Source organism: Aquarana catesbeiana, linkage group LG01, assembly GCF_042186555.1.
Source record: "Aquarana catesbeiana isolate 2022-GZ linkage group LG01, ASM4218655v1, whole genome shotgun sequence".
Taxonomy (NCBI): domain Eukaryota; kingdom Metazoa; phylum Chordata; class Amphibia; order Anura; family Ranidae; genus Aquarana; species Aquarana catesbeiana.
Genome location: NC_133324.1, coordinates 115,807,753 through 115,822,989, shown reverse-complemented (window position 1 = coordinate 115,822,989; position 15,237 = coordinate 115,807,753). Strand labels below are relative to the sequence as shown.

The 15,237-nt window shown below is 40.8% G+C and overlaps 1 protein-coding gene across 3 annotated transcripts in view; it reads right to left on the bottom strand.

The window, feature by feature from the left end:
- Window positions 1–6,289: 6,289 nt before the first annotated feature.
- NDUFAF2 (NADH:ubiquinone oxidoreductase complex assembly factor 2) overlaps window positions 6,290–15,237 on the bottom strand; it is a 249,402-nt gene continuing 240,454 nt past the window's right edge. For all 3 annotated transcript variants that reach the window (XM_073623183.1, XM_073623175.1, XM_073623187.1), the window contains one exon: window positions 6,290–6,823. In XM_073623183.1, the coding sequence (XP_073479284.1) occupies window positions 6,587–6,823 (237 nt within the window). In that variant the 3' untranslated portion in view covers window positions 6,290–6,586. The remainder of the gene's footprint in view (window positions 6,824–15,237) is intronic.

Here is a 15,237-nt window from a genome sequence, read left to right as displayed (position 1 = left end):
ACAATGTATCCGAACTTACAAATAGAAAAAGTTGTCACCGTAGAAAGTTAGTGTACTTTTCTCCAGCTCACAGTGGGGAATAAGCGACGGTCACCCACTGCAGAGAGGCCAAGGAGACCAAGAATTACAAACTGGAGGTGGTCAAAGCAAGTAATACCCTGTTCACATTGCATGGCACAGTATCAGCCAATGCCACCAGCAGAACTTCAGATGCAAAGCTGAGATGATTACAATAATAAAAACTGTTTAACCAGTTTAGCGCTAGAGCAAATTTTTTTTCATTATTTTTTTCCCCCACACATGCCACTTTATTTTTTTTTTTTTAATTTTTCAATAAAATTACTTGCACCCTCAGAACACTATATATATTTTTTTTATGATAGTCGCATATGTTTATATCCCATGATATTTACGCAAATTTCTAGGAAAAAATATAATAAAATAATTTTTTTAATACCCATTTTTTTTGGATAAAATATAAAAGCTGAGGTTGCATTGAGTAAATAGATACCCAACATGCTAAGTCTTAAAATTGTGCCCGTGATATCACAAAAAAACTATGGTGTCCAAAAATCTCCATAGTTAGCTGAGGAGGCGTGATTAATATGTGAGAGCAAGGTGGATGCTGTAAGCCAGAGCTCTGATCGTGGCCCTGTGGAGGCTCTCCCTGTTCTCTCTGAGCTGAGACGAGGGCACCGCTCCCCCTGGAAGATCTCTGACGATCCGGGGCATGTATGGTGGTGACACTAGACTGGCCAGGCTGTGATCGGGTTCCAGAGGGTGTCCTCTTCGGGTTCCAGCCAGCCCGGAGCCTACCTGTGGGCTTTACGGAGCTGAAGTAGACAGCATTGACCATCTTCATCTTCTCCTATATTCATGGGAGAGACTGAAGATGACCCCTGGGTGCAGAGTTCTGGATGGCTCCAGGTAAGCCGCATGCTGCCTGAACAGCCGGTACTCCCTTTCCCTTTCGATGAGGGACTAAATCAGCAGTGAAATCTCCCCATGCTGCTATGGCTGCTAGTATGCAATAAAGCAGCAGGGGATGGATTGGAGAACCCCCCCCCCCCTTGCAGCATAGACATCCCTGCAGCCATTAAAGCATGTAAAGAGACTCTTACAACTAAAATTGATCTGCTATCTACAGCAATCAATTAAATAAAATAGGAATTTGATAGAGTCAGCTCTATAATTTCAGAGGTGGAAGACCGTGTTTCAATAGTTAAAGATATAGTGAGAGCAGACAAAGATTTACATGCGTTAAAAGCGCAGGTCCGTGCATTGCAGGAGAAGGCAGTGGATACAGAGGGCCGCCTAAGGAGGAATAATGTTCAAATAATAGGATTGCCAGAGCGAGTGGAGGGTACTAAACCAACGGCGTTTTCAGAACCGCTTTTGATTTCCGCATTAGAACTTGGATATGTCACCCACATTTGTGGTGGAACGAGCCCATAGAATCCCTTTAACTGCCACAAACCGGGGCTCCTCCACGTTCTTGTCTTCTTCGCCTGTTAAATACCATGATCGAGATCGCATATTATTAGCAGCCCGGGTGAAGGATTTACAATATGAAAATACTAAGCTTCTTTTTTTTTTTTCCCCAGACTATCCACCCGAAGTGCAGCAACAACGTCAAACTTTTACAGAAGTGCGGAAAAGATTACGTGACAAAGAAATTAAATTTAGTCTTTTATACCCTAGCACAGTGGTCATCAACCTTGTCCTCAGGGCCCACTAACAGGCCAGGTTTTATGTATTACCTTGGGGAGATGCAGATTAGAATACTGCAATCACTGAGCAGCAAATGATATCACCTGTGATGTATTTCAGTTATCTTGCAAACCTGGCCTGTTAGTGGGCCCTGAGGACAGGATTGATGACCACTGCCCTAGCAAGTTACGAGTTATCGAACGAGACCGTAATTGTTTTTTTATTACTCCAGAAGCAGCGTCGGAATGGCTTGATACTTGTTAAACCAGAAATGCTTTGCCCAGATTTTTCGATTCACATATTCACTTAGAGTTTAAAGATTAAGGAAAAATAAAAAATGTATTTTATTTATTTATTTATTTTTGGCAACGATATATTGTAGTGGCAGTATATAGCCCTCCTCCATTTTCTGTCACAGTATTGAATAAAATTCTGGAGAGAATTGTCCCACATTTTCCAGCAAATTTACTTCTGATGGGAGACTTTAATACTATTTTGTCTCCAGAGTTAGGTAGACCTAGGTTACCAAAACAATATTCTGTGGAACTTCAGAATTGGGTGGAGGAGGCTGGCGTTATAGAAGTTTGGCGGTGGAGGAACTCGGATAAACGAGTGTATACATGTTTCTCCACTCCTTATAAAACGTCTTCACGTATAGACTTTGCTAATTCAGCGATGTAACAGACATCATAGAAGCCACATATTTACCTAGTGGCCTGTCGGACCATTGTCCTTTGATTCAGTCAGTTCGCTTTCCTGCGTCTAGAAATGTGTCATGGCGATTAGGACTGTACTGGGTTTCTCATCCAGTTATAGCAGAAAAGATACTATCTCTGATAATTGAGTATTGGGAAAATAATGTGGGATCATCCTCTCCAAATGTTCCAAGGGATGCCTTTAAGGCAGTTTTTCGGGGTCAAAATATTTATGTTATAGCGGCACTTCGGCAGGAATAATCGGCCAATACCCAGTCTATACAAAATTTAGTAGAGTTTCAGAAGGAAGCCCATGGGTTAGACCCTAGTGATCTTTATTTGCATATGGCTGAGGTGACTAGATTAGACTCATACAAAAACACAGATTTTTTGAGCAAGTAGACAGAAATGGGAGATTCTTAGCAATTCTGGCACAACATGACCAGCCAGCTACATGTATATCAGAAATCATTACTTCAGATGGGAAAAAAGGTTTCTTCTCCAGAAGATATTTTAGAGACCTTTACTCAATATTATATTTCCCTACATCTCTTCTGACTTCCACCCGGGAGACCTGTCCATTCTTTTAGATCAGGTGGTGTTGGGTTGTCAAATAGGGAGAGAGAGACCTTAGTCCTTCCTATTACATCAGAGGTCATAAGGGCCATACGATCTTATCCGAGTGGGCAGGCTCCAGGTCCGGACAAACTTCCTATTGATTTTTATAAAAATAAATGGAGAATTTTTAGCTCCAAAGCTTGCAGAATTATATACAAGAAGTTTGGTAGATGGGGCCCTCCCAGACTCCATGAGATATGCCCATATCGTCCTGAGTCACAAGGCATCCAAAAACCTAAAGCTGCGCTCTTCTTATAGGCCTATAGCCTTACTAAATAACGATGTTAACATTTTGACAAAATTACTTACTTTTAGAATACAACACCTATTACCTTCTATAATTGACGCTGATCAAATTGGATTTATGCCCCTAAAGGATGACGGATATTAATCTGCGTAGACTTTTAAATAATATACATACACAACATGTAAATGAAGGTTCAAGAACAGTGGCTTCTTTGGATATAGAGAAGGCCTTCAACACTGTTGAATGGCCTTTTCTATGGGAAGTACCTAGACGGATGGGATTTCCATTAGTGTTTATCTCTTGGTTGCAGGTACTCTATCAGAACCCTATGTCAATTGTGAAGATGGGAGAAAGGTTATTGGCCCCTTTTCAGCTGTATCGAGGTACTCAATAGGGCTGCCCACTCTCTCCGCCATAACAATTGAGCCAGTGGCAGAGGCTCTTCAGGCTTCCCCAAATATTCGGGGACTGAGGACAGGTGGGCTGGCAGAGAGAGTTGACCTATATGCGGACAATATTTTGTTATTTCTGAACGATGCTGGTCCGTCACTTTTTAATACATTGCTTTTTTTTATAACTTTAATTTTTTTACATATTTCCTATTGTATCTTATTTCAAATACATTTCACATTCATCCATTTGTGCAGAAGTTTTATTTCCTATAGCCAACTTAAGTTTGAAGCTGTCAGCATTCCTAGCAAATAGGTGGACAGGAGTTTTTCAACAGAATTTTATTATTGCTGATAAAACAGCTGAATTAGCTGCAAGGAGAAAAAAAATATCATGCGACACTCAATATGCTAAAACTCAAAGTTTAATGAAATGTTTTTTAAAAGTCAGAAAACATAGTGCTTTTAAGTCCAAAAGGATAATATGTATTCCATATCAGTCATAAACAAAAAGTGCAGGGGAGACCACGATCATTGCACACCAAGGCGCTCTATTAAGACTTAGTAGCAGTGGCGGCTGGTGCTCAAAATTTTTTTGGGGGCGCAAACAAACTGAAAAATTCTGAAAAAAATCCCCCATCAATTGCAGCTTCACTGTGCCCACAAACACAGCCACTGTGCCCATCAATTGCTGCCACTGTATCATCAAAACACAGCCACTGTGCCCATCAATTGCCGCCACTGTGCCCCATCAAATACAGCTACTGTGCCCATCATATGTAGCCACTGTGCCCCATCAAATGCAGCCTCACTGAGCCCCATCTAATGCAGCCCTGAGCCTCACTTACCTTACAGGCAGCTCCGCTCGCACCGTGCATTCCACAGCTGCCGACGTCACTTCTGGGTTCACTGAAACAGGGAAACCGGAAGTAACCTCTTCACTTGAATAACAAAGCTCCCGTCCGTAGTAATACTACGGGCGGAAGCTGCTCGGCGCTTTGGATTGCGCTGCAAAGCAGGTCAAAAGCCTGCAAATGAAGTGCCCCGTCTGCAATCTCGTGATTGCATTGACGTGGCGCTTCCCATAGTGCACTTAAAGAACATTTATTTATTTTATTTTTTTAAAGGGACCTTTTTTAAAAAAAAAAAAAATTGGGAGAGCCTGCTGGGTGGGGGGGGGGGCGGCTTAGAACTATAGGCAAAATGTCATTTTGGATAGAGTAAGGAAGAGTTATAACCCCTGTAAGGTTTATTACTATGGGAAGATTTACCTTCACTTTCTGTCCCATAGCCGAAATAGGAAGTGAAAGGAAATCCCTGCAAATTAAGGGTATCTATTGAGGCCCCCCAGGTCACCAGACATAGTGTTCCCAATGGAGATTTCCCCTGCATTACTTTTCTGGGGACAACCCAAAATTTAGGATTTTTTTATTTTCACTTTTGATAATGGTAAACAGGACAAATAAAAAAATGCGAATCTCCCTAACGGGGCACAGACAGCAAAAAAAAAACGGACAGATATTCTAATCCCTTTCCACTCTATCCAAATCTAAAAAATACATTTTGCCTTTAGTTATACCTTAAGCTTGGTGCACATCCCCTCATTTTCATACCATACACAGGACTTCCTCTCCTTTTTGCCTGGCAGGTAAACAGAGTGGTGGAAGACGGTTTTTAAAGGCTACCTCCAGCTTTACCTCCCACACCCAAAGCAGCCCCTCTATGACAATGTGCAAGGGTTCTTCTCTCCTGGAGCCACTGCCACTTTTGAATTTGAAACAGCAGTGCATGACTCCGCCCAAACAAGTATGCCATTTATTCACACAGATCTGTGAATTAATAAACAAAGTCCCATATGCCCACTGCAGCAGACAGACTTATAATGTGGTAATCAGCGCACTCCTAGTCCACGGACACTTCATTTAGCTCTCTTACTAAAATCTCGTACAGAAGTTCAGGCATGGAACTGGAGGAAGAGTTTGCGGGACCTTTGTAGGCTCCTATGGAAAAATTTTTAAAAATGCAAATTTTTTTCCCCCTGCAAACACGTGCATTTATGGTTAAGGTGAACTCCAATAAAAAGTGACGGAACATCTATCCAAAACAAAAAAAAGTTTTGGTTGGAATTGGGATTTAAATCACTTGGGTGCCTGTTTTCCTCTCTGCGGGCACCGATATCCCAGTGCAGCAGGTGATGTTGGATTCTTAACAGGCATTTATTTAACAAACAATAGGGTGAGGGGATTCATAAATAGGTGTACTCCTTTATATCATGGGTTTAAATTACCCACATATGTCTCAACAACATACATTATAATTCAAATGTAGATTTATTGTTATATATTTTTGTGTTGATGTATTTCTATACTATTATATTGCTCTTTTGTAGTGAATTGCTATGCAAAACTCTAGGAAAATCTCTTGAAGAAGCCATAGTCTGGCAAAACATGTAGAGATTAATACATTACAGCAGTACTGGATGAATAAATCCTTTTTCAATTTTTATCTGAAAAAATATTTTAATGATAATAAAAAGTTATATTTTTTATATTACATTTTATGCGTGGCACCTTTAAAATCCTGTCTCTACCTCCTCGGTAATTTGTAGAAGTAAGGATGAAAATGAGGGCTGAACAGATAAATGTATTTTATTAGCAGAATAATATTTAACATGTTTAACTTTCTATGAAAAATTCCTCATTTTACCTTTTTAACATACAAAAACACAAACTAAGAATTGTGATGTTTAACTCAGTACTATAGAAAGTACGTAGCTTTTGACTTGGGCTTTACTTATTGGATAACTAGCTCAATAATTAAAAGATTTTGATGGTATCAATATTGTACATTGTTGCTTTCAGTAGAAATATTAAACAGAAATTTGTTCCAGAACAAGGAAGCACATCCCTGTTTTCCATAAGCTTTGGCTACTTTTTCTGTGGGTTCCAGGAGCCAGGTTGAAATGTGCTAGCAGTACTAGATGGTTCTTCAGAGGCGGTGTGTTTGCTATAAACTGGAGCAGAGGCATGTCCCTTAATCTGTGTTTTCATTGGATTGTTGAGAAGTCCTTTGTCTTCGATACCCTGCAGATGTTTTTCCTGCTGGATAAGATCCTGTGCTTTGGCACCTACTTCCCGTCTTGCTTGCTCATTCCTGAGGATTTCCTGATATGGAAAACAATATCTAATTAAAAACATTTCAGATGCATGTGTGAACATGAAAAGGTCATTTAATTTATAGTTTGAATGTGAGGAATGCTGCTGATAACTGGGTAGTTTAAAGTGAACTTCAGTTTGGATACAAATTTAGATGATTTGATGTTGTGTACTCTGAATATTCATAATTTGATTTACAAGTTGTAGAAGTTCTCTTTCCACCTTTAAAGGGGTTGTAAAGGTAAACATTTTTTCACCTTAATGCATTCTATGCATTAAGGTGAAAAAACTTCTGACAATACCCCAGCCCCCCCGTTTTACTTACCTGACGCCTCGAAAGTCAGCTTCGCGTTCCCGACATCTATTCCTCCACTCACCCTGGCCGCTGATTGGCTACAGTGGATGTCAATCACATCCAATGACGCGGTGCGCTGGGGGGCGGGGCCGAGTGATACAGTGAGCGGCTATAGCCGCCGGCTGTATCACGGGAGCGCGCCCGCAAGCACTAACCACCATGCGAGAGAGCTCGCATTAAGGTGGTTAATGCTTGCGGGGAGGAGCTGAAACAGCCGCCGAGGGACCCCAGAAGACCAGGTTCGGGGCCACTCTGTGCAGAACGAGCTGCACAGTGAAGGTAAGTATAACATGTTTGTTATTTTTTTTTTTTTTTAATTTTACCTTTACAACCCCTTTAATAAAATAAACAAATGTATAAGCACTAGAAGAGCTAGAAAATCTAAAAGAGAAAACAGATCATAATTTTTCTGGGTAAAGAACTTTATAGTTTTCCTGTAGGTAATATTTCTAATTAGCCAATGAACTCTTACATTTTTCATGTATTAACTCTTAGTATACACTAGTAGATTTTTTTTCGTTCACCCAAAACAGACAGCTCAGGAGGAGCTGCTGTACTAACTATTCAATGTTAGTACAGCAATCTCCCCTGTTGTGCTATCTTGTTCTGACAAGGAGGACTGCCCCCCCCCCCGCCAGAACACTCCGGTCAGCGCCCTCAGACATTGGCTGCAGTACACACGGGGGCCGAATGTCGGCTGGTTTCTATGGAGCCGGCAGATGCCGTCCAACATCTGGCCCGTGTGTGCTAGGCTTTAAAGTAGACCTGTCAGTAACAAGTCTGTCAAGGAAACACCCTTCCAACCACCATAAAAAACAATGTGCCAATATTGATTGGTTAAACCTGTCAGTACTCCCTCCCCCCCCCCCCCAACAGTATTATTGTTCCGTGTTATTGGCATTTTAAAATCACAAACGTAAGCAATAGCGGAAGTTTAGAGGTTGGATGAAAGGTTTAGTTCAGTAGTATAGCAGTTAAATTGTACATTTATAATAAAACATATCTATAGTTGTACTTGTAAGTTTACATACACTGGCAGAATTTATGATTTCTTGGCCATTTTTCAGAGATAATGATTGATAACACAAAAACATTTCTTTCACTCATGGTTAGTGTTTGGCTGAAGCCATTTATTATCAATCAACTGTGTTTACTCTTTTTAAATCATAATGACAACGGAAACTACCCAAATGACTCTGATCAAAAATGTACACACCCTGGTGATTTTGGCCTGATAACATGCACACATGTTGACCCAAAGGGGTTTGAATGGCTATTAAAGGTAACCATCCTCACCTGTGATCTGTTTGCTTGTAATTAGTGTGTATGTGTATAAAAGGTCAACGAGTTTCTGGACTTCTAACAGACCCTTCTCTTTCATCTTTGTCCCGCGAGTGCACCGCCCCAGTCTGAAAGCACTCGGGCTTTAAGACTGGGGAGGCACGAGAGGCAGTTTTCAGGCGCTTTACAGGCACTATTTCTAGCACTAAAACGCCTGAAAACCACCTTTAGTGTGAAAGCAGCCTTATGCCTCGTACACAGGATCGGACTTTCCGACAACAAAACCGTGGATTTTTGTTCGAAGGATGTTGGCTCCAACTTGTCTTGCATACACACACAAAAATGTTGGCCAACAATTACGAACGTAGTGACGTACAAGGTATCTCCATTACGAACGCTAGTTTTACAAGACTGAGTGCTTCCAGCTCGTACTCGATTCCGAGCATGTGTGGACTTTTGTGCGACGGACTTGCGTACACACGATCAGAAAGTCCAACAACAAAAATTTGTTGGTGGAAAATTTGAGAACCTGCTAGCCAACATTTGTTGGCGGAAAGTCTGACAACAAATGTCCGATGGAGCATACACACGCTCGGACTTTCCACCAACAAGCTCACATCCAACATTTGTTGTTGGGAAATCCGATCGTGTGTACGCGGCATTACAGTTAGGAATTCCAAAGCCAGGAATTAATCTACAGACAATTATAGAATATTACATTTTACATTTCTTAAATGTATTATTTTACCAAGAATACATTTTCCATCCATTCTTACAATTACTCTATAGAAGAATGAAAAATATTGCGCATTGCTTGGGATGATTAGGACATAAAGAATATCGTTTGATTGCTTGCTTTGAGGAACACAGACAGTTCAGAAACATTCATACTATATTGGACCAATATTTTAAAAGTTTTTTTTCCAAACATGAGAACTCCTAAGGGAAATTATTTAGTATATGAAAATTGATAAAAGTGGAGATAACCATCCACGTGAGACTGAATCTTACTAAAACAACGTGAATAGTTTCGATTTGTTATAAATAAATGGCTTGGTATTCCTCATTTTATTTATATTTTATGAGAAAGTCCACCCAGTGATGGCAACGATCTGCCAGTTGCTGCAAAGCTCTAAGGGCTTTACAAAGCAATTTGTTGCTTATGATGGCAGTAAAATACAGGAGGGAGACCAGTCTACATTGTGATTGAAAGAATCCAAACACATTTTGCGTTTTAATTATTATAATTGATCAAAGGTTGTTTGCTTCGAAATTGAATTTGAAAAAAATTAGGGCTGACATTGATTTGGCAACTGTTTACATTTCAGCTGGCAGTAGCACAAAAAAAAAAAAAAAAAAAAAAAAAACCAAAACGGCTTTTTCTACAGCCTCTCTTGGATGCTCTTTGCTGTTCTGAGCAGAACTCCCGCTGTGGCCTAACTGTAACTTGCTAGTTTTGGATAGATCAAAGCATATTATGATGGGCATAAAGGTATTTGTAGTTCCATATAACTTTGTGTGAAGATCTTCCAAGCCGCTGCCTTTAGAGCTGCAAGAGCAATCCTCTGGAGCGCAGGCATGGCCCACTCCCAGCCAGCAAAGTCCAAGCACACAGTTACAGAAGCTGCACAACTGATAATGTACTTCATTTTAATTAAACTATCAGCAGAAAACAGGAGCCAGTAATCATCTGAAACAAACACTTCAATATAATATATGGCCAAAAGTTTGTGAAAACCAGATCACATTTATATTAGCTTGTTGGAAATTCCATTCCAAAACTTTGGACGGTTAATATGGACTGGAAGCCTCCTCCATTTGTGGCTATAACAGCTTCCACTCTTCTAGGAAGGCTTTCCACAGGGGTTTGGAGTGTCTCTGTGAGAATTTGTGCTCATTCAGCCAAAACGCATTTCTAAGGTCAGGTACTAATGTTAGATGTGAAGACATGATATGCATTCCAGGTCATCGCAAAGGTGTCAACAGAGTTTCGGCCAGGGCTCTGTGCAGGTCACTTAAAGTGAAACTACACTGCATCTGAGCACCACAAACCAAAAATGCTATTTTATTCATTTTTAATATTCAAAGCAAACTCACCCATCTATCCATGTCTTGCTTAATTTTCTTGAGAAATCACTTTGAAAACCACCCCCTAGCATTTCTGACTGTGGCCAATTTGAGTAAGAGCAGATGATTCATGTAGCATTTACTTACTGGAATCAATCTGCCCTTAGCTCAGGCATGCAAGAAGGAGAGGGTGTGCTTAACTGAGAAAGCCCCTCCTCCCCTGCTGAAGACTCTTGGGATGTATGACATCATTTGCCTAGGCCTAGAAATCAGGAAGTAACTGAAGACATGTAAAAAAAAAAAACAAAAAAAATTTTAAAACAAGCAAAAACGATACACAGTAAAACCTTGGATTGAGAGTAACTTGGTCTGAGCGTGCTTTTCAAGACAGGCAAAATTTTTTTTTTTGTAAATTTTGACTTGAAAAACGAGCTAAGTACAAAAGAGAAGAGAGGCGTCTCTAAGTGTAGCAATATGGTTCCATTTAATGAAGGTACAGGCTCTCCTCACTTAACGACCAGGTTCCCTTTCAACGACTTGGTCAATAAACAAGGAGCCACAAGTAATCAATATTTTAAGCATTCTTAACTACTGTACTGTATTGTGAAAAAAAGGTCTAAACACAAAACTCCAGCTCAATAACGTTTTAATTTGCATAAGTACAGAACACAAACGAGAATTCTGTACTGTACAATACAATGATGTACAGCGCACCGTTAGGTTGGGGAGAGCTGGTCGTAAGTCTGAGTGGTCGTTAAACAGGTAAGTCGTTAAACGACAAGTATCTGTACAACTTTTAGCAACTTACATGCTTGATGATTAAAGAGGCACATCTAAGTATGCAGGCATCCGGGGTAAAGCTGTCCACATAGACCATCCTCCGCACCACCGGCTCTCATAGCTGTCGGTCTGCAATCATGACCAGGAAGACTACCCTGCAGTAGAGTGACCTGAATGTGAGGCTTGAAGCACTCGTGGAATGCAGCGTGGAAGGGATGATGTTGATGGTGGTGAGGAGAATGGTCTATGTCAGGGATCCTCAAACTACGGCCCTCCAGCTTTTGCAGAACTACACATCCCATGAGGCATTGTAAAACTATGACATGACTAGGCATGATGGGAATTGTAGTTCCTGAACACCTGGAGGGCCGCAGTTTGAAGACCCCTGGTCTATGTGGACAGCTTTACCCCGGATGCCTGCATACTTAGATGTGCCTCTTTAATCATCAAGCATGCGAGTTGCTAAAAGTTGTACAGATACTCCTCGTTTAACGACTTACCTGTTTAACGACCGCTCGGACTTACGACCAGCTCTCCCCATAGACCATCCTCCTCACCGCCATCAACATCATCCCTTCCACACTGCATTCCACGAGCGGTTCAAGCCTCGCTTTCAGATCACTCTACTGCAGGGTAGTCTTCCTGGTCATGATTGCAGACTGACAGCGGTGAGAGCCGGTGGTGCGGAGGACGGTCTATGTGGACAATTTTACCCCGGGTGCCTGCATACTTAGATGTGCCTCTTTTAATCATCAACCATGTGAGTTGCTATATGTTGTACCTTCATTAAATGTAACCATATTGCTACACACTTAGAGGCGCCTCTCTTTTCTTTTATACTCTGTAGCTCCTGCTGGATTTTGCTTCTAATCCCCTTGTGGAGGCTTCCATTTGTGGATGGACATTTTATGGTTACACAACCTATCACATTGCTATAATCTTTTTATAAGGACTATAAACTGAAGGACTCATGAATAAATGCTTGTGGAAATGAATCATCTGAGTTTCCATTATTTATGAGGAAATTCGCTTTGATATACGAGTGCTTTGGATTACAAGTATGTTTCCAGAACGAATTATGCTTGCAGTCCAAGGTTTTTACTGTACTTTCCTATTTACTAATGCTAGCAGCATAAGGATTAAAAATGGTCAATGTTACTATCTGGGCGCTACTGCGTGATTATGCAGCTAGGTGCCTGGGGTTGCCTGGTTTGGTAAAGTTTTTTTTGCTCCTTAAAATGCCAATAATAAAACCCTTTTTTTTTTTTTTTTTTAATGAAAGTATATTACAGGATGGCCGTATCACCTGCCGCCCCTACGGCACAGTTTGCTCCCATATGGGTTGTCTAGAGGCGATGGGTGATATCCTTACCACAACGTTAGCATTGATACTACTTTTGATGTTTGAGGATGACTGTGACTCATGTTGTGCCATTGTGTTTATATTTGACTGTTCACTATGTGCTATAATGTACAACAGAATGTACCACTGTTTCCTATTCTTTTATAAAAAACTTAATAAAAACTATTGAAAGAAAAATGGTCAATGATGATTCAGAGAGTAAAGTTCTGCTTTAAGTTCCTTCACACCAAACGTGTCCTAATGGAGCTGGCTTTGTGCACAGGAGTACAGTCATGCTGGAATGGAAAAGGGCCTTCCCCAAACTGTTATCAGAAGGTTTGAAGTGCATAATTGACTACAATCTCTTTGTATGCTGTAGCTTTAACCGCACCCTTCACTGCAAACACCTAAACGCAATTTGGAGTTACATACTTTTGGCCATCATTAGAGAACTATGGGGGCTTCCATTGCTGACCTCCTAAAGACGCTCCTTGTTTAGGTACTTCTTGTTATGAGGTGACAACATATGTGCTCCTGCTCAGTCACATGCACCCCTGGTTGATGTCTTGCCTATGTGCAGGCATGGTCCACCATTTTCAGAAGCTAGTAAAGGACAATGTGCAGCTGACACTGCAAATGCATGTAGACATGAAATGGCAGAAAGAGGCTGGAAAATATCTAGATCACTGAAATGCTAAAAAAAAGGGGAGCGTTATGGTTTATGATAGTCAGTGCTTAAAAAAAAAAAAAAAACGAAAAAAAACCCCAGTTAGAGTTTAAATTGCGGCTAAACCCCATCTTCGGCTTCAGACCATCTTTTGGCTGGTCACTTGATGAGTGGGGTCTTTCCTCTTCTTTTCAAGTGCCATTGGGCCTTGTTAATGATTTCCTGGGCTCACATAAAGTGAATTTAATGACAATGGGTACTATTGAACCTTGGAGAACTAGTGTTGGACGGCAGGGCAACGTGTCTGCAAGGGACAGTCCTACAGGGAAGATGAGATTTGCTGCAAAGGCTGTACTTTATTTTTTACTAGGAAATTATTTTTTTTTTCCAAAACCATGAGGTATCAATACATTTTTTTTTCCGAAATAGCCATATGTTATCTCATGCTCATCAACATTCAGACTCGGGGAATGAACGACCAACAATGTGAGGCACAGCTCTAACGAGTAGAGTAATGCCCTTATCAGTGTGCAATTTTCCTTTGTTGTCCAATCATAGGCAGAGGCAGGCTGTGATGAAAGCTGTATACTGGAGAAAAGCTAGATCGCTGACCTAGACAGGCTAAGTTAGGAGGGGTTCTGGATAACAAGACTGGCTGAACACCATTAAAAATCCTTTGTCAGGTAAAACTATTCCAAATTCCAATTTATTTAGCGGCTTTCATGGTCTTCAGCTTTAACAATGCATTTAGCCATCCTTTTTAAGCTATACAGTGTATGAAATCCATCATATGGCACATAACCTCTAAAACAGGAGGGGAGAGGAAAAGATGGAGAGTGATTGTTCGCTTGCATGTAATTATCCAGGATCCCTGACCGGTCTTGGAAGTAATACTATATCACTAGTTCCGGACAAAATCACATCTGACACACAGAACATTTCTGCAAGCATATTACAGTGCCAGCCAATATCCAGCTACATCGCTCTTTAATTTTTTGGCATCAGCATCAAAGTATTCTGGCATATGCTAGATGAACAGTTGGCTCCAGTTATCGGTTTCACTTTGTTAGATGCAAGTAACTAGATTTTCTCTGGTTACAGTCTAATTCCTAATTACTCTTACTCTGATGTGATCAAGGCTCAGGTAAAGCTTGGATAAAATCAGTACAAGGGGGAGATGGTGTTATTTTTAAGCATTCTCTAGCTATAACAGAAACTACAGCTAGACTAAAGCTGGCCATAGATAATATAAAAATTAGATTTAGCAGGGACTGGCCAAATTTTGATCCATCTTTGGGCAGGCTGGTTGTACAAAAGTAAATCTCTTGATGGACTTCTGTACAACTAGCCTGTTTGAAAAGTTTTGCTCAATCAATACCGCCAGCTATAGTAGGTGGTGCTGATGAGTGTATTCGGACAGCATTCTCCCCGCTGTCAGAATACAATAGCTCAGTGGGACCGCGAATGTGTGGATGGGAGGATTGATTCATTTTTTTTTCATTGAACAAAAGAAAATCAAGCATGTATGGCCTGTCTAAAGCCTCACAAAATAGAGAAAACAGGGCTGCTTTCTCCACCGTGGCTTCGCCAATGGTTACCAGAGTCTCCTGATCAGCAACATTAGATGCAATCCCGGGAATCGATCCAACTTTTTCCTGGTTTGGGTGTGCGTGGTAACGTCATGAGCGTGAACTCTGCCCTATGCGTTTTGTTGACGTCATCGGGGGTGCATACCTGGTGACCATTGGTGAAGCCATGGTGGAGAAACCGGTTTCTTCTACAGATGGTACATTAATCCATGCAGCCTTCTTGACGCTTTTCTTGTAAAGGGTCCACATATATTGGTAAGAGGCCATTTTGTCTAACAGTAGAGTTGTACATTCTGGATTAGAGCGATTTTGTCACATCAGATTTTCGAATGAATTTGGACC